At 31.3% G+C, this 24090-nt stretch overlaps 1 protein-coding gene across 1 annotated transcript; it reads left to right on the forward strand.

Annotated features, from left to right (window-relative positions):
- The first annotated feature begins 14005 nt into the window (after positions 1-14005).
- LOC130809492 (basic leucine zipper 61-like) lies at positions 14006-19414 on the forward strand. Its single transcript, XM_057675290.1, has 4 exons — positions 14006-14860; positions 15195-15285; positions 15709-15835; positions 18521-19414. The coding sequence occupies exons 1-4, from the start codon at positions 14256-14258 to the stop codon at positions 18694-18696; spliced, it is 999 nt and encodes a 332-aa protein (XP_057531273.1). The 5' UTR covers positions 14006-14255; the 3' UTR covers positions 18697-19414.
- Positions 19415-24090: the final 4676 nt, after the last annotated feature.

Below are 24090 nucleotides of genomic sequence, written 5' to 3' on the forward strand. Positions count from 1 at the left end.
GTACACATCTTAAACATTGTTAACTTTGTTGAACCTTTTTACATATGCTACTAACTGTTAGGTTTGATTAGTCATTGCTTATCATGCTTACATTCATTGTTATTGCTTTTTAATTTGTGCATCCTTATTCTCTCTTTGACTATAACTATATGTTTAGTGCTGTGGTTTGATTGCTTATCTTCTTTTTGAATGATGTCAAAAGGGGGAATATTTGGCACAAACTTAAATAATGCTTGAGCATGTTTGAGATCTAGTTAAATCTATTATGTTGAACTTATGGATTAAGGTGCTGGTTTGGTTTCTGATGTTTGGTTTCGGATGTTTGTGTTGCTAGCTGTTAGTTGTTGCTCATTGATATTGAAACTAGGTTTTCTATTGAGTTAAGGATAATTTATGCTGAAATAATATAAAGTTGTTGTTTTGATTATTTCTAGAGTAACTGGTATCATGATATTTAGTTAAAAAGAGTTGTTTTGATCTCTAACATACTCTTCAACATTGGTTTACTCTATTTTGTTTTTAAGTTTGTTTGAAACGTTTGTCATCATCAAAAAGGGGGAATTTGTTGGACCTCTTGAGTTTTGATGATGACTACACTTTATTTAAGCAAACATGTTTTTAGAGATTGTGCAGGTCGATATCCGATTATGATTATGATCGTTGATAGTACCTATGTCTTAGCTTATGGAAACGTACATGTCAAAAGGTTTCAATTGATGTTAGGAGAAGTATATCGCTTGGGATGTAAAATGGAGACAGCAGATCTACTGTTCCCAAGTTGGATGTTCTAGCTAAACTGAAGTCTGGAGACAGCACACTGTTCCTGAGCTGAAGGTTGACTACGTTGACTAAAAATTCTGGTTATCATATTTTAATTATTATTTTTTTAGTTAATGTATTTTAAATTAAATTGTTGCAGTAATAATTTATTAAAGTTAATTGGCAAATCGTTTTTGTTAAAGAAAATGAATTCACGTTTTATTTGTTAAGATCCTTTATTTTAGGATCTATTTTAAGTAAATCCTGGATTTGTTAAAAATAGAATTAATTGACTTTGAATTAGTCTTAGCAAATCTTTCTAACCGGTTTTTATTCCTAAAAATTAGCAAGCAATCATTCCCACTAAGATTAACCGTTTTCTAAAATATAGCATGAAGTTCCAGCCATTAATTTGGGGAACAGGAATTACTACTGAAGAAACTGCTACTTTAGGGAACAGCGATTATTAAGGGAACAGCGGTTATTGTTTGTGTACACGTGTGATTTGACTTAATCAAATCTTATGGAAATAACCGTGTGTTTGCTTAATCCACATTACTCCCATGATCTCTTGATAGTGGGATGATGGATTGGATTATTCCATTTTCTTAGGAATATTATTTTCTATAAATTGCAAGTTAATTCCGGTTTTTAAAAAAAAAAAAAAAGAAGAGAAGTAATCCAACGTTTTGTGCTTAAGTGTTTTTCATACGTTTTTGTTGGATTTTACAAGAAATATTTTGTTCTTAAAGTTGCCAATTAATTTATAATATTTTCTTGATGCAACTCTTTGATTTATTTTAGAGAATTTCTATCCTTTTTGTAAGGGATTTTGAGAGTTTATGTAATTAGACTCGGGTGAGTCTAAGGGGGAAGTTAGATAGCTTTTAGTGAAGCTAGAGAGGATTAGCTTATTGTAAAGCTAAGTTTGTTGCTTTGAGTAAAGCAATTAGAGAGTAAAGAGTTGGCCTAGTTGTTTCACTTCGAGTGAAGTAAGGTGTTTATTGTAATTGTAACTAATTGCCTTAAACATAGTGAAGTTGTTAGAAATCCCAAGTGGTCGTGGTTTTTCCTTTTGTTTAGGCCCAAAAGGTTTCCACGTAAAATCGTGCGTCTCTCTTATTATTTTGCTCTTAGTTTAAGCTTTATTTATTTTGAATAATTCCGCAAAAACAGGGCACAATCGCTTAAACTTGCAACAACAACAATTCACCCCCCCTCTTGTTGCTGTTCTCGTTCCTAATTGAATCAACAACATGGAAATATAGCTAACACAGATTATTATAAGAGATAATTTTATCTTGAGACGCACTCTATTTATGTAATAAATAGTTTAATTTATACAAATTATAAGAATATAAACCTTTTTTAGGATCATTTCATTGAATGACAATCTTATTGAAACCTATAGAAAACAAGGGAAAAGCCATGAAACACTATTAGTAGTACGAGAAATTACAAACGAAGTACTAGCTAGGTCCTAGCTACCGCGAGAGAACATAATACTGCAATGAGAAGAGAGAGAATCGATGGTCCAACTGTTGAAGAGGAGGTCACATCGGCACGTGGAGGGGTATCCATTTCCCCCAAGTACTCTGAGTTTGAATCTCAGTCTCATTCTTCCTGCTCCCTTGTTCAATTTACTAGTCTCATTTATATTTTACTCTACATATTTATCGAAAAGTTTTGAATATTCTTAATTCTTTATAATTAAAAATTATAGAAAATTAATGTTAACAATACTTACATTGAGATCATTTGTAGTATGAGATTTCACTTAACTATACTTGAACCTTATAAATTAAAATAAAATATAAATTGCAAATAATAAGTAAATAGTGACCAAAAAGTAAATAAAATTAGTTTGGCAAAATATAACCGAGTATCGTATTTTTCACTTATCACTCAATTTAACTCAGTTTTTACTCCATACTATATTGTGTCAGTTAATTTGCGTTATTTATTTATTTGAAATGGAAACACCACTTAGTTTTAAACTAATACTTCTACATAAATTTAGGTAAAATTAAATAAGAAAGATTTAATATTTTATTGACTTTTTTATTCACAAATTTTTATTAACGATGAATAATCCCAGTTTAAGGATCAATTACCCAGGAACATTATTGTTTAAATGGTAACCAATTTTTGTAGGTTAATTACTAAAAACTAATAAAATAAAATAAAATATTAAAAATATTAAATATTAAAAGTTAAAAGTAAAAATAAACTTAATTGATATTCTTTTGAATTTTTTTAATTTTTTAATTTTTTATAATTAATTTTATTTACTTTTTTATTTTTCATGCAAAATAACTTATTCTATAAGTAAGAGGTTACCTTAGTGCATATTTAGCAAACATCCCATTAGTTGAGATTATTCATTTTAATTCAAAAGATGTGATTATTGTATGAAAATCAACGAAAAAATTGGATTAATCTGGATAATTTTTCCTTAATCTTAACTCAGTAAAATGGCATCTATACAGTTCAATTGATATATTTCTGTATTACAAAATATTTACCTTTTTCTTAAAAACAATTCATTTATTAAACAAATCCTATTATTTTAACTTACTCCCTTTTTCATTAAGAAAAAGCACACTTTCAATTATTGGTTTTATGTGTTTAATTTATTTATTATTTATCGATCACTTTTACTAGAATATTATTCTATAATTCATATGTCTAACATATTCAAGTAAAATATTGTTAATTATCATAATATAAATTTTTCTAATATTATTTCTTTTAAATGTATAAATTATGCACAATTAGAAATATTAAATACTCCCCTCTGCCCCACTCAATTTGCATTGATTTTTATTTTGGATTATGCCTCCCATTTTAAATCATTTCTTTATTTCAATATAGACATCATCACCTACTTTTAATGTCAAACCCACATTTAAACTATCTTTTAATATCACTAAACAATTTATTCTATCTTTTTGTTTAACATCACATTTTCACAATTCACATATGTTGGTTAAAATTCAATTTGTTTCTCTTTATATCAATCTCTTTAGAACACAAAGGGAGTATTGAATTAGGACCTAATTAATAGGTGTGCAGAGCTAAATAAAACATCTAAACTTAATAGCATTTTTCTTTATTATCATGTTCTTTTAACTTTGTAAACATTTTTTAAATTAAATATATTCTTGTAGAAGTATTATTTTTTATGCCATTCATAAACCCTTTACATCTCGTCACAAGATTTATAAAGTATTTTTTTCTACATGTACTGATTTCATATTTTATTCTCCGACAAAAAAATATACTTATAATCGTCTATGCCAATCTTAAAAGTGAAGGACCAAAACATACAGGGATTCAAAACATAATTGATAATCTAAATATAATCTATCTTATAATTAAATTCAATTTAATATTATTTTAATAATAAATTATAATTATATAAAAAATAATATAAATATAAAATTTAATTTAAAATTATACCGAAACAGTTAATTCGAAATCAAACCAATGGTCTGAAATCTGAATCAAACAGCTCTCCAGTCACACAACAGAATGAAGAATATAGAGTAAAACAGTTGAGTTTCCCAGCTGTACCTAGCTGTCTCTTAATCCCTTCCCCATGTGACCCCACCCCTCCCTAGCTAGTAGCTCCCCTTTTCTTTTATTTTTTTTAACACCACTCAATTTTCTGGTTCAAGTTACCTATTTTTATTACTTGTTTTTTCTTCATATAATTAATTGTTTAGAGATATTCATTTAGGTTATTGGGTGGATTTTTAGTAAAGTATTTTAAATTGATTTAACATTGGGGTTTAATTTTATATTAGCTAGCTCTTATCTAATTGTAAATACATTATTATAGTCGGGTTGTCAAATTATAGTCGATTTTAAATTCAAGTAAATCTCGAAGATTTTGTTTTTTTGAACACCTATATTGATTCTCATTTGGGAATTTTTCAATTTAATGAGAGAGAAACTTTTTCATGATCTTTTATGAATATTTGAAAGTTAAAATATATTAATGTGAAATCCTGTTATATTTATAGCAATAATAAAAATTTATTATGTAATTTTAATAATAGTTTATGAACTTTCATGATTATCTACAAATACAACTATATGAGTTTTGTAAATTCGTTTCATTGGATTAAATTTCATTATGTGATTTTAATAGTATTATTTAAAAAGCATTTATAAATGTTGAATCTCAAATATATAGTGAAAATGTGCCAAACAAATAGAAAAGAAAATAAAAACACTAAAATGCAAAGTTATTCTTGACACTGACAACAAAATTTAATACACTAAAATTAATTGACAAAAAGATTTTGAATCAATTGATATTTTGTTTATACTAACAATAATAAATTTATTACAAAACTCGAGTTAAAATTAAACGATAGAACTTAATTTTCATGATACCAATGCAAGAAACATTTGGAAGTACGTGATTTTGCAACCATATTTCCAAACACCAATGTTACAATCATAATCCATTCAAGATAAATTATTAATTTAAATAAAAATATGTAAGTACAAAAGAGAAAATAGTTAAAAACAACAAAAGAAGCTTTCTAATATAGAAAACTGCACTGTATCTTATTCATAAAAAACTATAATCAAAGTGTGGAGAGGAAAAAATGTGAAAAAAAATACCCTTAAAACTTTATCTCGTTGTGAATCACTCGATAAATTTACATTTAGCTTAGTTAAGTATTAGAAAAAAATAGCTAAAACCATAGTTATGAAAATCACGATTTTAATCTACCGAATTGATTCTACCTCTCTAAATAATTCTAATTAAAATTTCGATTTTAACAACTTTGGTTGGAACATTGTGTAAGAAAAATGTGGCATATATTTTATCAATTAGCTGGAAAATAATAGAAACAAAAAATAATAAAATAAATAGTTTGGAATTAAATGTTAATAAAACATTTCATTTTAAAGTAGTGAATTTTAAAACAATAAAATGAAAATATTAGTATAAAATGTCATAATTGAAATTAAAATTGAAAATACCTCAAAAAATTTCACTATAAGATAAATATTTTAAGGAATCAATTCAACTACCTACAGTTCAATTAAATGATAATTTTATCCTAATAACATTTCACGACTATATAGTACTCTTACCACACTTTGATCCACAGGACAGCCTTTGGGATGGAATAAGTATGAATATGCAACGCCTATGCGACTATGACCTATCCTTTTTATACCTAGATAAAATAAATCATTTAAAATTGTTGGAGTTTTGGTGTGACTTTGAGCACTAATAGTGTATGATGAGTTTGCTGTTGTGTGGATATGTCTATGTGTGTGTATGAGGATGTGGGAGTCATTTTGGGGTCTCTGATGAGCCACTCGACCCACCTGAAACATGCTTGACCCGAGCCAGTTGGCTCGACCAAGTCAGTAGCTATTCTGACCTGTCGCTCGACTGAAAAACAAGCGCTCGACCAAGGCCATTTCGCTCAACCGGTCGAGCGGGAGTCCAGAAAGCACTCTGTTTTCTTGCACCATAAGTTTTACGGGAATGTTTTATTGTGAGCCTTTACCCAATCATTGGTACACGGCTACTACTATAAATAGGAGCCTCATACACTCATTTCTAAGTTGATTCTTAACCCTAGCCAAACACAAACCCATCTCTTTATCTTCTCCAAGTGTAATACTCCATTGTAAGAGTTCTTGAGAACTCCATTGTTATTCACATAATCAAGAAAGCTAACCACCACCGAGGTCGTAGCCCACATTGGGGTGAACCTCGTAAATCTTGTGTCTTTTGTTTTGCTTTCTTTCTTATTGTTTCTTATTGTTTATTATTGAAGATTGTTGTTTACTTGCATTGAACACCCTTGCCATTAGTCTTGGGTGTTTTCTAGGGATAAAGTTTGAAACTTTAGGCCCTTATGTGTTGGTTTTATTAATTGGTATCAGATCTTAAGGCTTTTGTTGGTGTTTGGGAGTGTTCAAGAGTGCAAAATTTGTGAAAACATGTCTTCAATGAAGCTGGACATTGAGAAGTTTGATAGGAGTGTAACTTTGGCTTATGACAAGTCAAGATGAAAGCAATCTTGATACAAAATGGGTTGCACAAAGCTCTTGAAGGTGAAGACAAGAAACCCATTGGAGTAAGTGATGCAAAATGGGAAGAAATGGATGCTAAGGCACTATCAGCTATCCAACTATGTCTCTCAAATGAAGTCTTGAGAGAGATTGTGAAGGACTACCTCCAAAGGGATATGGGAAAAGTTGAAGTCTCTTTATATGGCAAAGAGCGTGACCAACCGGCTACTCTTAAAGAGTAGACTCTACGATCTCCGATTGGACGAAGGTAAACCACTGAAACCCCATCTTGATGAATTTTATTCCATTTTCATGGACTTGCAAAATATTGATGTTAAACTTGATGATGAGGATTTGGCCATTTACTTGTTGTGTTCATTACCACCTTCTTACAAGCACTTTAGGGAGACCTTGCTCTATGGTAGAGAAAAATTGAGTAGTGATGATGTTAAGAATGCCTTGACCCAAAGAGACTTGATAGATACACAATTGTCAAGTAAGTCATCTAGTACCTCAAATGATGGTTTGTATGTGAGGGGTAGAACCAATGATAAGGGCTCTACTTATGGTAGTGATAGCAAGGGTAAAAGTAGGTCAAATTCTAGGAGTTAAAACAAGAACAAAACTTGCAACTATTGCAAGCTCAAGGGTCACATCAAGAAAGATTGTTGGAAGTGGAAAAAGAAGCATTCCAATGATGAGGGGAGGTCTAAGGAGGGCTCAAGTAGTGCCGAGGTTAGCTATGTGAATGATAGCGATGATGGTGGAGTTTTGGTTGCCACCCATAAGTATAAGGGTGAGAATGAGTGGATACTCGACTCCGGGTGTTCTTTCCATATGACACCCAACAAGGGACTATTCACTACCTATGAAAGGGTAGATAGAGGGAATGTCACTATGGGCAATAATGCAACTTGCAAGATTGCCGGTGTTGGGAGTATTCAAATTAAAATGTTTGATGGTATGGTGACAACTTTGTCCGATGTTAGGCATGTCCCTGGGTTAAAGAAAAACTTGATTTTATTAGGTACTTTAGACAAGAATGGTTGTAGGATTGCTTGTCAAGGTGGAGTGTTGAAGGTCATAAGAGGGTCACTAGTTGTGATGAAGGGGGAAATGAACGGGAGTTTGTATACTCTAGAGGGTTCTACGATCTCTGGCTCCGTGAATGTCTCCACAAGTATCATGTCCGATGAAGAGACCAAATTGTGGCACTTGAGGCTAGGCCATATGAGTGAGATTGGTATGCATGAGTTGAGCAAGCAAGGCTCATTTGGAGGAAAGAAACTCGAAAATCTTAGCTTTTGCGAACATTGTGTATATGGGAAGCATAAGAGAGTGAGTTTCAAACCAGCTATCCACAACACCAAGGGAATCCTTGATTATATTCATTCCAATCTTTGGGGGCCTTCTAGGAAGACATCACTTGGTGGGTGCAACTACTTGCTTACTTTTATTGATGACTACTCAAGGAAGGTTTGATGTCATTTCATCAAACACAAAGATGATGTATTTGATGTCTTCGTTGATTGGAAGACCATGATTGAGAAGAAAACCGGGAAGAGCATCAAGACATTGAGAACGGACAATGGTCTTGAGTTTGTTGATAAGAAGTTTTTTCAATATTGCACCAAGGAGGGTATAGTGAGGCATATAACATGTGTTGTAAGGCCTCAAAAAAATGGTGTAGCCGAAAGGATGAATAAGACATTGTTGGAAAGGGCTAGGAGTATGATCGCACAAGCTAAGTTGAGCAAGAGGTTTTGAGGCGAAGCTGTTTCTACGACATGCTACTTGGTGAACCGTTCTCCACACATGGCATTGAACTTCAAGTCCCCACAGGAGGTATGGTATAATTCACCAATTGATTATTCTAATCTTAGAGTATTTGGTTGTCCTGCCTATATTCATGTGAGTGAGAGAAAGCTTGAACCTAGAGCTAGAAAATGTATTTTCATGGGCTATGGTTTGGGTGTAAAGGGATACAGGGTGTGGTGTGAGAAGACTAAAAAGATCATTACTTCTAGGGATGTAGTTTTCGATGAGAATGCATTGGTTACTCCTACTGTGGAGAGCTCTCTTACTAACAATGCAGGTACATCCGATGACACCCAAGATGAGGTAGAGCCTCCCAATATTGATGAAATAAATGATGATGCTCGACATGAAAAAGAAACCATTTTGCTCACTCAAAGAGAAAAGAGGAGAATTATACCTCAAAGAAGATACATAGAGGAGTGTGACTATGTGGCTTATGCACTCACTATTGCTAGTGAGGTGGAGAATGTGAATGATCCAAATTCTTACAAGGAGGCTATGGTCTCAAACAACTCAAGTAAGTGGCCAGTAGCTATGAAGCAATAGATGGAGTCTCTTGCAAAGAACAAGACTTGGGAAATCGTTGAAGCACAAAGAAACAAGAAAGTTGTGGGGTGTAAATGGGTATTCAAGAAGAAAAAGGATCAACTAGCACAAGCGCTCCGGTATACAAGGCAAGAGTTGTGGCAAAGGAATTCACTCAAGTTGAAGGAATTGATTTTCATGAGGTTTTGTTGTGAAGCATTCTTCCATTAGAACCTTGTTGGCTATTGTGGCTATGGAAGGTCTTGAGTTACATCAATTGGATCTGAAGACTGCTTTCTTACATGGAGAGTTGGAGGAAGAGATCTTTATGAAGCAACCGGAGGGTTTTGAAGTTAAAGGTAAAGAAAGTCATGTGTGCCGTTTGAAGAAGTCATTGTATAGGCTAAAACAATCGCCTAGACAATGGTACAAGAAATTTGATTCATTTATGCTTTCACATGATTTTAAAAGGAGCTCTTATGATAGTTGCGTCTATCTTAAGAAGCTTGATAGTGGGTCTACTATATATTTGATTCTTTATGTTGATGACATGCTTGTAGCATGTAGAGATTTGTTTGAGGTGGAGAACCTGAAGGTGTTACTTTCAAGTGAATTCGACATGAAAGATCTTGGCGAGGCCAAGAAGATACTTGGAATGGAGATATTGAGGGATAGGGTAAAAGGCATCTTGTACCTCAGTCAAAGGAGGTACATTGAGAAGGTATTAAGAAGATTCTCCATGGGCGATGCAAAGAGTGTGTCTACGCCTCTAGCTTCTCATTTCAAGCTATCCAAGAAGCTATGTCCTCAAACAAAGGGAGAAGAAGAACAAATGGATGAAATTCCTTACACTTGCGCAGTTGGTAGCGTTATGTACGCAATGGTTTGCTCTAGACCCGACATTGCTCAAGCTGTTAGCATGGTAAGCCGATATATGTCAAATCCGGGTAAGGGTCATTGGGAAGCGTTGAAGTGGTTGTTGAGGTACTTGAAGGGAACCTCAAATGTTTGTCTTAAGTTTGGGAAAAGTTCAAGTGGGTTAGTTGGTTATTGTGATTCAGACTATGCGGGTGACTTGGATACAATAAAGTCTACCTCGGGAAATATTTTTACATTAGGTGGAACGGCGATGAGTTGGCAATCGTCGCTCCAAAGTGTTATCGCCATGTCCACCACCGAAGCGGAATATATAGCTATCGCCGAGTCATTCAAAGAGGCAAAGTGGCTTAAAGGGTTGGTTGGTGAGATGTGCTCTGAGATGAGCTTGGTGCGTGTTCATTGTGATAGTGAAAGTGCCATTCATTTGGCAAGAAATCAAAACACTTTTCATCGAAGAACCAAGCACATCGACATCAAATATAACTTCATCTGAGATGAAGTTGAGCACAAGAGAGTACACTTAGCAAAGATAAGCACCAATGATAATCCGGCCGACATGATGACGAAGTCGTTGCCGACCGACAAGTTCACTCTATGTGTGAACTTGATTGGTTTAGAAGCTTGCTTGATGTTAATCCCTTAGGGGGCATTTATGTGGTGTGTTACTTGTTTGATTGTTTGTAGTGTGATGTTGGAGTGTCTTGGAGGAAGTGTGTGATCTTGGTGAACTCAAGTAAAGGTGGAGATTGTTGGAGTTTTGGTGTGACTTTGAGTACACCAATGGTGTATGATGAGTTTGGTGTTGTGTGGATGTGTCTATGTGTGTGTATAATAATGTGGGAGTCATTTTAGGGTCTCTGATGAGCCGCTCGACCCACCTGAAGCATGCTCAACCCGAGCCAGTTGGCTCGACCAAGTTAGTAGCTATTTGATCTGTCGCTCGACTGAAAAACAAGCCGCTCGACCAAGGCCATTTCGCTCGACCGGTCGAGCGGGAGTCCAGAAAGCACTCTGTTTTCATGCGCGATAAGTTTTACGGGAATGTTTTAGTGTGGGCCTTTACCCAATCATTGGTACAGGACTACTACTATAAATAGGAGCCTCATACACTCATTTCTAAGTTGGTTCTTAACCCTAGCCAAACACAAACCCATCTCCTTTATCTTCTCCAAGTGTAATACTCCATTGTAAGAGTTCTTGAGAACTCCATTGTTATTCACATAATCAAGCAAGCTAACCACCACCGAGGACGTAGCCCACATTGGGGTGAACCTCGTAAATCTTATGTCTTTTATTTTGCTTTCTTTCTTATTGTTTCTCATTATTTATTATTGAAGATTGTTGTTTACTTGCATTGAACACCCTTGTCATTAGTTTTGGGCGTTTTCTAAGGATAAAGTTTGAAACTTTAGGCCCTTGTGTGTTGGTTTTATCAAAAATCAAGGGTAAATGGTATTCAATCTTTACTTTATTTTTTTTATATTGGCTTTTTGACATCATATTAATAAAATTAAAAAAATTAAGTTAATTATTGTATTCTTTGCAATAACTTTTTTTACTTTCTTTGGTCTTAACAGATTGCAAGGTCCCTTTAATTTTATTATATTTATATTTTAAGTAACGGTCTCATCACTTTGTAATTCTTATCCACTTTTTCTTTTTTCATTTTCTCTTAATTTCAATTTTACTCTTACAATTTATTACTTCGAGCATTTTCTTAATACGCGAGTGAAGAAGGGTTGTTACAATCTCTTGGATATAAAGGAAGTACATATTATGCTAGATTATCAAAAATCAAATTCAACAACATTTTTAAGATGATATACTAAAACAATTTTTACGCCCTAGTATAATATGTTTGTTGAGTCGTGTATATTTAGATTTATACATACGAGACAGATAAAGCAGGATTTCATATAACTATATCTATTTCTCGTATAATAGCCACAATAAAATAATAAGTTAATGCTAAAGTTAGATTGGATGCAAATAAAAAAACGGAATAAATATATAATATTTACTTCCTCATAAAATTTAAAATATTTTACTTTTGACCCATCCTATTAAATTTAAATTTACACTTTTAGTTATGACCTCAAACTTTCTTTTCAATTATCCACACATTTAACTTTACATTCTTACTCAACTAGATATTGGCCTTAGTTTTTGATAATGAACTCTGTGTCCGATGAAATTAGCCCTAAATACAAATTTTCAACAAATCAAAAATAGGGATAAAAATAGTAAAAATGTGTATTTTATGCGAAAGTGATAAAAATGTATAAAAGTGATGAAAAAATAAAGAAAAAAATTTTTGATCATGACAAAAAATAAATAAAATCAAAATTCATGGAGATTTAGTATCTGGGATGAAGGGAGTACTAGTTTTTCTCTAAACTATTCATCAAACAAAAATTTGTACTTGTTGCAAGTCTAATGGATAAGAATCTTACAATTCTACTCCTATTTATCATTTTTGTCTCTGAAAATTTATCCAATTTTTATTTTTGGTAATTTTTAAAATTGTTTTTTAAAAATATTCTATAAATAATTATAAAAGTATATATATATATTAAAACTTAATACATCGAGACAAATCTAAAATAAGATTCTCGATAAACATATTATAACTCATGTATATAGCACAAAAACTGATGTCTCCCTCCTTAAATTTAATATCTTAATATCAAGAGGAATTTAATATAAAATTCTACATTTTCTTTTTATAACCATGCTCCACGGATTTTCTTTAAATCTTAATTATACAAATTACTTTTTTTTTGTTTTATATACATATTTATTTTCCTTACTCGTACAATATGTTTTTTTACTCTACTTGAGTTGATCATGAGTTAATTGTAACAAAAATTGACGACTAAAAAACTTTGACAATTACTTTCTATACAAACAAATTGAACAACTTTGGCAACTAAATGAAAAATTAGGCCGACATATTGACATAGTGGAGTCATATTATTGATATCCCTAAGAAAAACCTTGCATGTTACAGTTTGCACACTAAAGAAGAGGATAGAGATAATATTGCTATTTATACTTGCTACATTAGATATATTAGAACTATTTATAGTTAAATTTATTTTATATATTACGGTTAATGTGTAAAAAGATATACTAAAGTGAGATTTTGTTTTAATAATTTATTTGCGTACTTCTATATTATTAATTTTTAATAATATTTAGATATGCATAATTCAATATATAAATAATCAAAATAACACATTAGATGGCACAAAAAAGTCAAATACAACAAGTATAAGAGAAAGCCTTAATAAATAACGGTTATTTGTGAGGTTAATGAATTACCCTTATATGATAGGATGTAATAAGATGAGATTTTTTAATTTTTTTTTGATTTATTTATTTTAATATTATTTTTTTGTCTTTTTATAGTGATTTACAAATCACGATTATTGATTAGAAATTTTTGATAAGTATAATGGAGTAAAGAAAGTATTACTCATCCCATCTCTTTCTATTTCCTCTGTTATATTATAGTTGATAGATTTTACCTTTCACCTTTATAATATGTTATATTGATTATTTATATCTTGAGTTATTGATAACCAAAAATTATAAAATCTAATATTTTGAAAATAAGTAATTAGCCTATTCAAAGAGATCACACTTGACTATATTTTTTTTACACATTAACCGTAAAGTATAAAATAAACTTAAATGATGACCGATTATGATAACATAGCAAGTATTTCAAAACATAAGTAGTATAATTTTCTTTACTTTATGATTACGATTCACATATTTACTTTAATTGTTATCTATATATTTGAATTAACTTTTCGCTTTAATCATATAATTTTGTAACATTTTACAAATCATTGTAGCAATTTTTATGAGACAGAGTTGCTGCACACAAGATAGAGACAGCAAAGGGGAGAGCTTATGATGATGTCTTTTTTGCGATCCACTTTAATATATCTTATCCTCCTCACACCTCTCCAAAGTTTGAGTTTGAGTTTTTAATAAGGGAAGTTGTGTTTTATTGGATCCACCATTTTGTTGGTCCATTTCTTCTCCTCCTACTACATTTTTTAGTTTTAGTAGTTACACTTCCTTCTACCCTTTCATTATTCAACTCTAAGTACCACCCAATTATCTACTGAAAACCAATCGAAAATATATAAATTAAAACTACATTAATTTAAATTTATACACAGAAAATCCCAAAAAAAATAATAAAAATGGCACAATTACCTCCTAAGATCCCAAACATTCCACAACAAAATTGGCCTCCAGCTTTCCCTCCTCATCAAAGAATGCCACCATTAACAAACAACCCCTCCCAACAACAATCCAATAACTCGTCGTGGGTCGATGAATTTCTCGATTTTACATCGACCCGACGTGGGACCCACCGGCGGTCTGTGAGCGACTCCATTGCCTTCCTCGAAGGGCCTCACCTGGTGGTTGACGAGATTCGGAACACTAGCGGTGGTGGTGGTGGGGGTGGTGGTTTCGATAGGCTGGACGACGAGCAATTAATGTCGATGTTTTCCGATGAGATCTCGGCAGGGTTACCGGGTATGGTGGGCCCACCTTCATCACCTTCAGATCAGAATTCTAACAACGAGGAAAAAGCAATGTCTACTGACAACACTAATTGTCATGTTAATAATGATGGTGAACTTCAACAACAGCAGCTACTTCAATGTTTTCCTAAGAGTGAGCCTGGGGAAGTTGAAAGCGCGTGTAATAATAATAATAATAATAATCAAATCTCTCCTGTTTCTGATAACAATCACCAATCTGGTGCCGATAATTTCATTGATCCCAAACGCGTCAAGAGGTAATTTAACTAATTTTCAGTATGATTAAGTTCTTTAATTAATTTAATTATCTTATACTGCTTGATTGTCAAGAAATCAACTCAATTAAATTTAGCTTAAACCCTCCTCATATTTAGTGCTGAATATTTTATGTTTAAAATTCGAATACGTGATTTTTTGTTATGCAAGCTTTTGATAATACTTTGTCAAAGAACTAATCCATCTAGAAGTTGGCATAAGCTAATATTTAAGTCTCAGATCAATATATTAATGGCATTCTTGGATCTGAATTATGGAATAATTATTATAACCCAAATTTGATTAATTTATAGAAATTGAATGAATATTGAGCAGAATTCTGGCGAACCGGCAATCAGCGCAAAGGTCAAGGGTGAGGAAATTGCAATACATATCGGAGCTAGAGAGGAGTGTGACTACATTACAGGTATTTTCTCGTTTATATTACGTGCATGAACCAATAATGTACTCCACTTACTATCTAATTTTCTTTCTATTTAACTCGAATATTTTATATTAAATAAAAAAAATTAATTAAGAATTTTAGGAAATATATAGATTATAAAAGTAAATGAGAGAAAAAAACAAATGGAGGAAGTAATTAGTATGATTAATATTATATAATTAGACGCAGGAAAAATATAGTTAATCTGATGTTTAACTATTGATAGATAAATAAAATTATTTTTTGTTAGTAAGTTGAATTATGCTACTAATATCTATTAATAACGAGTAATTAACTCAGTAGATAAATGAAATGATGTTTAATTAGACTGGTTTTGATAAATTTGATGTAATAATTAATATTTATTTTATTGTTTTGCTATCAACAATAAATAAAAAAATGAAGACGGAGGTATCTGCCTTGTCTCCGAGGGTTGCGTTTTTGGACCACCAAAGATTGATTCTTAACGTGGACAACAGTGCTCTTAAGCAAAGGATTGCTGCTTTGGCTCAAGATAAGATTTTTAAGGACGGTAAGTTTGTTCTTCTTTAATTTCTTTATTTTGTTAAAAACTTGTTTTTAAACTAATGATTATAATAATCTTCTACAAAATTCAACTTGATAACTTCTACAATCATTGAATTATTATTTAATAAATGATAAATAGCATAGAGAATGATAAGTTACATTTTATTTTGAAGGTATTTCTTTCCGTATGATAAGGTTTGATTCTCAAAAAGATAATTCTTTCATGTCCTCTTTCTTGCATACCTTTAAATTAAATATATTATATAAATGGTATAGTCGGATGATTAATAAGTAAAACACTTTAAATTCAAGATTAACGATATATTTTAATTTGTTTGATATTAATTCAAAACAGACTCGATGACCTGATAGCCGATATAAAACTGAACCCGACTTGAAAGTGATGTTGAAAGTATGTAAAAATCAATTTGAAAAAATATGATTTGATTTTGAACCAAGCTGAAATAATTGATCCGAAAGTAACCCAATGTGGCGAATGAACACATATGATTAAGACTATAAGTAACTTAATTTGTAGCACTTCATTTCATCAACTTGTAATTGTCTACCTGCACATGCATGTTTGTTAATTATTGACTTATTGTACTAGATCACGACATGACCTAGAAAATGTGCTACATGCTGTAAATCAATGGAAATAACTACCAAAATATTTTGGTATAACCTAGAAATTAAAGTTATTTTATTCCATTCTTTTGTAATCAAATTAAAGATTTTAAAACATGAGCATCGATGATTCGTTAGAACCTTAACGTTGCCCAAAAAATTAAGTAATACGGAATGAACAGTTGGGACAATAGACATACCATTATTGAGGATTGGATAATTTATTATCATGTGGGGAGGGCCTATTTTGGCAATAGACTTATGATCTTATTTGCCTTAATTGGTGTATAAAATAAAGACCATGTACCCTTGTAACCAATTACACTAAGATTTTGATGCTTCGTATTATTTTAGTTATACTTTTTTCAACAAATTAAATGCTAACGTAAATATAAAAATATAGCAACAACGAAACTATTAAGAAAGTTCTAAAACTTTCATATATAACCATCAATCTTAAAATTTGGTTCAATAAAAAAATTTAATTTTTATTTTTTTATACTTTCTTATGTAGTTTCTTATAAGTTATATTTTTTAAGAACAAATGTAGTTAATATGGCTGGATGCATGTGGTAGTACTTATGTCATTTGATACACAATCTAGATCTAAAAATCTTTAAATTGATTGAAGTATCCTCCACCAGTATTTGTTTAGACAAAATTCTCCACTAGTTTTTGTTTCTATAATAAATTTTCTACTTTATATTTCACATTTGGTTTATAATGACAAAGTTTTTCAAGGTTATAAAATATGGCCTCTTGATTGTTTGTAAAATTACACTTTTTTATTATTGTTTTACAAGATTTCCAAAGTTCCTATAATCAATACATTAATATTTTCCACCAATTTTTAATATATATATATATATATATATATATATATATATATATATATATATATATATATATATATATATATATATATATATATATATATATATATATATATGGGATGGATCCATTGAGAAGAAGTTGAAAATAAGAAGGATAAGAAAGACTTTACACCCTTGATTTCACTAAAATAAAAAAAATCTATGGTCACGATTGAACCAAAAACTCATAATTGTAAAAGTAACTATATTACATAGAAAGGTAACTATAAAATAATTTCTAAAATGTTTTTAATTTATAATATAGTATTATTTTTTGTATATATAGTAACCAAACAAAATCAAACAAAAATCCTTCTCACCCTTCTCATTTTAAAATAAAGCTTATTTGATTTTATATATATATATATATATGACAATTGTAATACATTTAAAAGATTTTGACCTACAAATTTCATGTTTCCTTGTTTCTATGCAATGTAGTTCTATGCACTCAACACCAAAACACAAACTAATTAAAAGCGGTGGATCCGTGGATGTTATTAATGATGGTGATTAAATAGCTATAAATGCATGATGGAGTATTTTTTTGGATAACTACGTAATGTGCTCCACTTTGAGTAGATTCTTATGCACTCAGTTAGCAACATTATTATTTTAAAATTTAGAGTGCCGTTAATTAAGTACAAATAAAAATATAGTGTTAATTCACTATAACAAATTCGATTTTTCAGAATATAAAATTTAGTGACATTTCGCGGATTTATAATTTTAGTATAGTAATTGTTGATTTTATTTTAAAATCTAGTATAATATGATTTAGTGATACTTTATTTGAGCTTTAGTGACATTTGTAATTGTTAGTATTTATGAGAAATTTCTATATATCTTAGTGTTGAAAAATTTTAGTATGATTTTTTATTATGCTGCTAAATGATCTATTAAATGTCACAAAATTCACTATATATGCCATTAGAAATTTAAAATAGTGATATTTATATTAAATGTCAGTAAATATATACCATTAAAAATAAATTATGTGTTAGTAATTAAATTATTATTCTAATTCTCGGTCCTACTCAGTTATCTACATTTGTTAGGTAAAAAGCTTCCCATTCCAATTTTAAAATGCGGCTAATTAAGTGCGACGGGAGGAGTATAGCTAGTTTTAATTAGATTAATTGCATAATTAAAGTCTAATTATTATATTAAATATTATAATGTGGGTCCAGCACATCAAGAAGCATTGAAGAAGGAAATAGAAAGGCTGAGGCAAATATATCAACAACAACAACAAAGTGTGAAGAAGATGAACAACGCAGACAACAACAACAACAATGGACATGCAATACAAGCAGCTACAGATCATAATATGAATTGTACGGAGAAAGAGCAGATTATGACTTAATTAATTACTATAATATTTAATTAATTCTTCAACTAAGTTTATATTAATTACTTTCATAGGAGGAGATGGTGGATTGGTGATTGGTGGATTGGTGGTGGTGGGATTAGCTTATCTGTTCATTCACATGACATGTTCCCTTCTTCAACCTTTTTTCTTTTTTTTTTTTAATTTATTGGGTTGTTTTTCTTTTTTTTTAAAAAATGATTTTTTTAATTAAATTTCTTTGAGGAAATGGGGGACTAAATCAAGTCGAAAGATTGGAGGATGGAACACTAACACGTGTCCCTCATGTATGGGTTTAGAACATTGTTTTAGAATTTTTTTTTGTGGTTTTTTATTAAAACTTGGGGTATTATTTGTTGTAATTCTTTAGTAAAACAGATTGAGTTTTTTAGGAAAAGTATTTAATTGAAGTGAATTTTTGGGAGAGAGGAAAAGGGAGAGGGAGTATTGGGATGTCAGATATACTGGGGTTGAGTTCAATGTCTCATTGTGGTGACTTTTTTTTCATTTTAGGTTAATTCATGTTTGTAATAATGTTCTAGTTTCATTATTATGTTTTTTTTTTTTAATTTTTGAAAAATTATTCATATGCAACTGTATAAAGGCACTTTCCTTTTTTTTATTAAGCAAAAAAAGCTTCAAATATTTTTTATTGGAACTCTATTGTACTCCTAAAACAACTCGGATCCTAACTAATTTTCTAATCTTCATTCAATAATGTCTTAAAAGAAACATTATATTTCTATTATATATATATGTTGTAATTGTTGGATCAACTAACTATGATTGATCTGCATTAGTATGAACATATTAATATAAAAATTCGTACAATGCATGAATTCTATTGTATTGAACAATATATTGTACGGAAACTAAAACCCTTGGGGCTGTTATTTCTTATATGTAAGTTACCAATACAAAAGCATTTAGAGAATTGAGCTTGCCTCAAAGCCTTAATGAGAATATCAGCAAGTTGTGCATTTGAGGAAACATGAGAAGGATTACTAGTACCATTTTCTTGATTAGAATCACGAACATAATGACAATCAAATTCTATGTATTTTGTATGCTCATGATAAACTGGATTTTGAGCAATATAAACAGCAAATTGACTACCACAATACAAACATCTTTTCGGACAATACAACCCCAAACTACAAAGTAAACCCTTGTGGCAGTTAAGCGCGCAAATCACTGATGCCATAGACCAATACTAAGGATGGTCACTGGTCTAAATCTTTATTGGACTTGTACCGAACCCGCCCCTATTTATTAGGCCTGGTTTCAATTTTTTGAGACCCATCAGATCTGAGTTTCATTTCAGGTTTAAAAGATAAATTGGTATTGGCCTGGTTTTGGGTCTAGGGTCTTCCAACACAGACTCCACCCAGATGCTCTTTCTAGAACCATGTAAGCTCTAGATACGACCTATTACATGACCCAAAATGAATTTTGAATTGAGAAATTGTCATTAATGATACAACTTATTAACGATTTGTTGAATATAAACTCACTTAGAATTTTTAAATAAACCAATATGGGATTTCCTTACTTATAGAATACTTACCAAGTTACCCACACATCTGCACTCCACCATAGACAAATCCACCAACTACTCCCATCACCCACTGCCCTAATACCTATTCAAGCACCACCCACTCACCCATGACCCCCATTTATTTTTCCCCATTCGCAACCATCACACTAGCAGTTTTCACAAACCACCACCGTGCAACCTTTGTGAACCTCTGCCCTTACAACTATACTTTCACTCCCTTACGCAACCACCAGCCAACCTCCATATAGAACATCATCAAAACTACCAGCTCGACTTAACTTAGAACCCAACTCTGAACCAAAAGAACGTAGGAGTGGGGTGGTCGTTATATAAGACATGTATATGGGGTTTAGATGGTAAAAGAAGGGTGGGAAAAAGGGCTTGTTTGGCGATGGAGAAGAACATTGGAGAGACTTGGGGTGAGGTGGGAGTGGGTTTGGGTTGGGGTATGGTGGTGTAACTCGCATAGTAGGTTGCAAGTCACTTAGGCTCATTAGAGCGAATGACCCAATACTTAGGTTTTATGTTATATTATTAATGAGAATCTTTCTTTTTAAATTCGTTTTAAATATACTTTTATATGTAATTGGACTTAATTTAAACTTAAATAAAACCAATAAATCCATTTTAGTACTAATAAAACCTTTAAATTGTAAAAAAGTTTAAGTTTGAATAATTAAATTAAGACCAGTTTAGCACCCTAAAACTGTCAAACTTGGCAAGTCTTGTTCTGGGTAAACAAAATTTCATAGCATAAGGGTCCGGGTTTGGGCATGGGAATTATTGCTTTGGGTCTAGTTGGACTCGACCTAGACCTGACCCATGACCATACCTAACCTATACTCAGCTTCAAACAACGATCTAGAAACTGTAATTTGCTTCTTGGTTTTCAATGAAATGGGAAAATGATCTACGAAAACTATCTAACCTGATAACGAGCGACGAGTAACAAGACGACTAGCCCAATCCAAGTCGCGCCCCCTTTCAAAGATAGATAACAATTCGCAAGAAAATATATGCTTAAGTAGGACACACTTTCGGATGTCGAACCACATGAGTAGCAGAATACCAATGCTCACGAGGTGGAGCACCAAGGAATTGAGAAAGTATGCCCACAAAGTAATCCAAATTAAGTCTTGTAAAAGACAAATAAATGAGTCGAGCAACTAACATGCGATATTGCTCGCATTATGAAGAAGAGGACTAAAAGTGTTGACAATCTTGTGATTTTGTTTCACAGGAAAATGAACGTGTTTTGAGCCAAGATAACGTGTTTCAACAATTATATCAAGACCATATTTTTGTTGGCACAAATAACCTTTGAATTTCTAGCAACTTTAATACCTAAAAAATATTCAAGCACACCGAGATGCTTCATACGGGAACATGAGCAAAAATATTGATTGAAAGTGATAAAAGCAGCGAAGTCAATCATAGATTAATCAAATCATCCACATAAATAAGAATAATAAGTTGAACAACGCCTTTTTTTGATAAGTGAAAAGAGAATAATAAGATAAATTAAGATTGTCCAAACCCTCACTAGTGGAAAAGCCCTCATTTGCTTCGGTTTTTTGGCTATAATATGCTGCGGTTTAGATCCCAAGCATTAGTGATAGCAGCAGATAACCTATTTTAAATGCTGCGGTTTAAAACCGCAGCACTAAAGCGAACTATATGCTGCGGTTTTATAGGAACCGCAACACATAGTGTAAGACTACATGTTGTGGTTCTCCCAAAACCGCAGCATATAGTCTTTTTTTGTTAAACCAAAAATACACTATATGCTGCGGTTTTGGGGGGAACAGCAGCATATAGCATATTTTTATTTTTATTTTTTGTTTAATATTAATAAATAATTCAATGATTAATGTACAATGTAATAATCCAATGATAATCACCAATAATCACCAATTAATATATATATATATATATATATATATATATATATATATATATATATATATATATATATATATATATATATATATATATATATATATATATATATATATATATACACTCTTGATTGTATAAATAATAATATACATATACAAATACTTATGGCATCAATGTTTTCGACTCCAACCCCCTTCACGGATTGTAAGATATCGTCCATGTAATTGAGAGTGTAGTAACCGCAATCAACGGTATTATAATCTTGTCGAAAACACTAAGAGAAAATAGATGTTAGTGCCAAAAAAGCTTAAAAACCCTTAAAATCGTAATTTAGCATGTAATTTCTAGCATATGACTATGGATTTCAATTCTAACCACTTCAACACAATAATATATACCAAATAGTGTTGTGAACAAAGTTTCATAATAAACAAACCAAGTTTGAGCTACTTTATGCGCGAAAGTGCCAAAAAAACATAAAAACCCTAAAAATTGCAACTTAGCACGTAATTTCTAGCATATGACTATGATTTTCAATTCTAACAACTTCAACACAACAGTATATACCAAATAGTGTTGTGTGCCAAGTTTCGTGCAAAACAAACCATGTTTGAGCTACTTTATGCGCGAAAGTGCCAAAAAAGCTTAAAAACCCTTAAAATCGCAACTTAGCACATAATTTCTAGCATATGATTATAATTTTCAATTCTATCCAATTCAACACGATAATATATACCAAATAGTGTTGTGTCCCAAGTTTCGTGCAAAACAAACCAAGTTTGATATACGTTTTCCTAACTCATCCTCGACTCCCTCCATCATCTCATCAACACGATCCACATCCTCATCGACATTTTCTTCATCTGTTTCATATCCATCAACATGATCTGCTACATCCTCATTGACATTGGCCACATTATTAACATCCTCAACAACACTTTTCTCTTTGTAAACTCCCTCCTCACCATGCCAAACCTAAACATGATATTGAGGCCTAAACCCACGTCGAAGTATGTGCTCCCTAAGGATACGAACACTATATACCTTTGATACATTGCCACAAGTGACACATGGACAATAAAAACCAACTCCCCCCGTCCCAACTTGATGTTCAACCGTAATACTACAAAATTTTAATACGCCATCAATAAATTCTAACGATTCAATGCTTCCAAACATCGAAGAATGATCTTTTGTCATCCTAAGTGTTGATTAATCAATTCAAAACAAAATTAATACACAACTTTTTACATATATAATTAACCCTAATTAACCCAAATTAACCCTATTTAACCCTATATAACCTTTATATTATTTAAAGTAATCCAATTATGTATATTTTAATTACAAAACATATATAACAAAAAAAAAACCATTTTCTTTAATCAAATACACATAAATCAAAATAATAAGAAACTAATAATATACAACTACATACATAAGTAAATTATTCACATTCAAATATACAACTACATGTATACATAAGTAAATTATTTATATTCAATCTACCGCAAAAATCCTAATTAATTAAAATTATTCACATTCAAATATTCAAGTACGACATACATAAGTAAATTATTGACATTCAAATATAAAATACATACCTTGGTAATTAGATATGATAATTTTGTTTCTAAAATAGGATTATATAACCTACAGTGAAAAAAAAATCAAAATTAGTATAAAAAAAGACTAAATCCTTAAAACACAATGAAACTATTCTTGAAGAACTTAAACAAAGATTGAAAAATTTATACCTTGAAGAACAAGACTTAGCCCTAATTTCGTGGGTTTTTGAAGGAAAAGCAACAATGGTGGGTTGAAGAACTTAATCAAAGATGGAGAAGGAAATTCGTGCAATGGGTGGTTATTGAAGAACACAGTAGCATTCGTGGGGTTCGGAAGATGATGAACGAAATTGAAGAGAAGAACAC

Source organism: Amaranthus tricolor, chromosome 3 (genome assembly GCF_026212465.1).
Source record: "Amaranthus tricolor cultivar Red isolate AtriRed21 chromosome 3, ASM2621246v1, whole genome shotgun sequence".
Taxonomy (NCBI): domain Eukaryota; kingdom Viridiplantae; phylum Streptophyta; class Magnoliopsida; order Caryophyllales; family Amaranthaceae; genus Amaranthus; species Amaranthus tricolor.

Coding starts and splice junctions, on each gene's coding strand:
- LOC130809492 (XM_057675290.1), top strand. CDS start 14,256: ATGGCACAATTACCTCCTAAGATCCCAAACATTCCACAACAAAATTGG. Junction 14,861..15,194: donor GATCCCAAACGCGTCAAGAG/GTAATTTAACTA, acceptor AATATTGAGCAG/AATTCTGGCGAACCGGCAAT. Junction 15,836..18,520: donor AGATAAGATTTTTAAGGACG/GTAAGTTTGTTC, acceptor ATGTGGGTCCAG/CACATCAAGAAGCATTGAAG.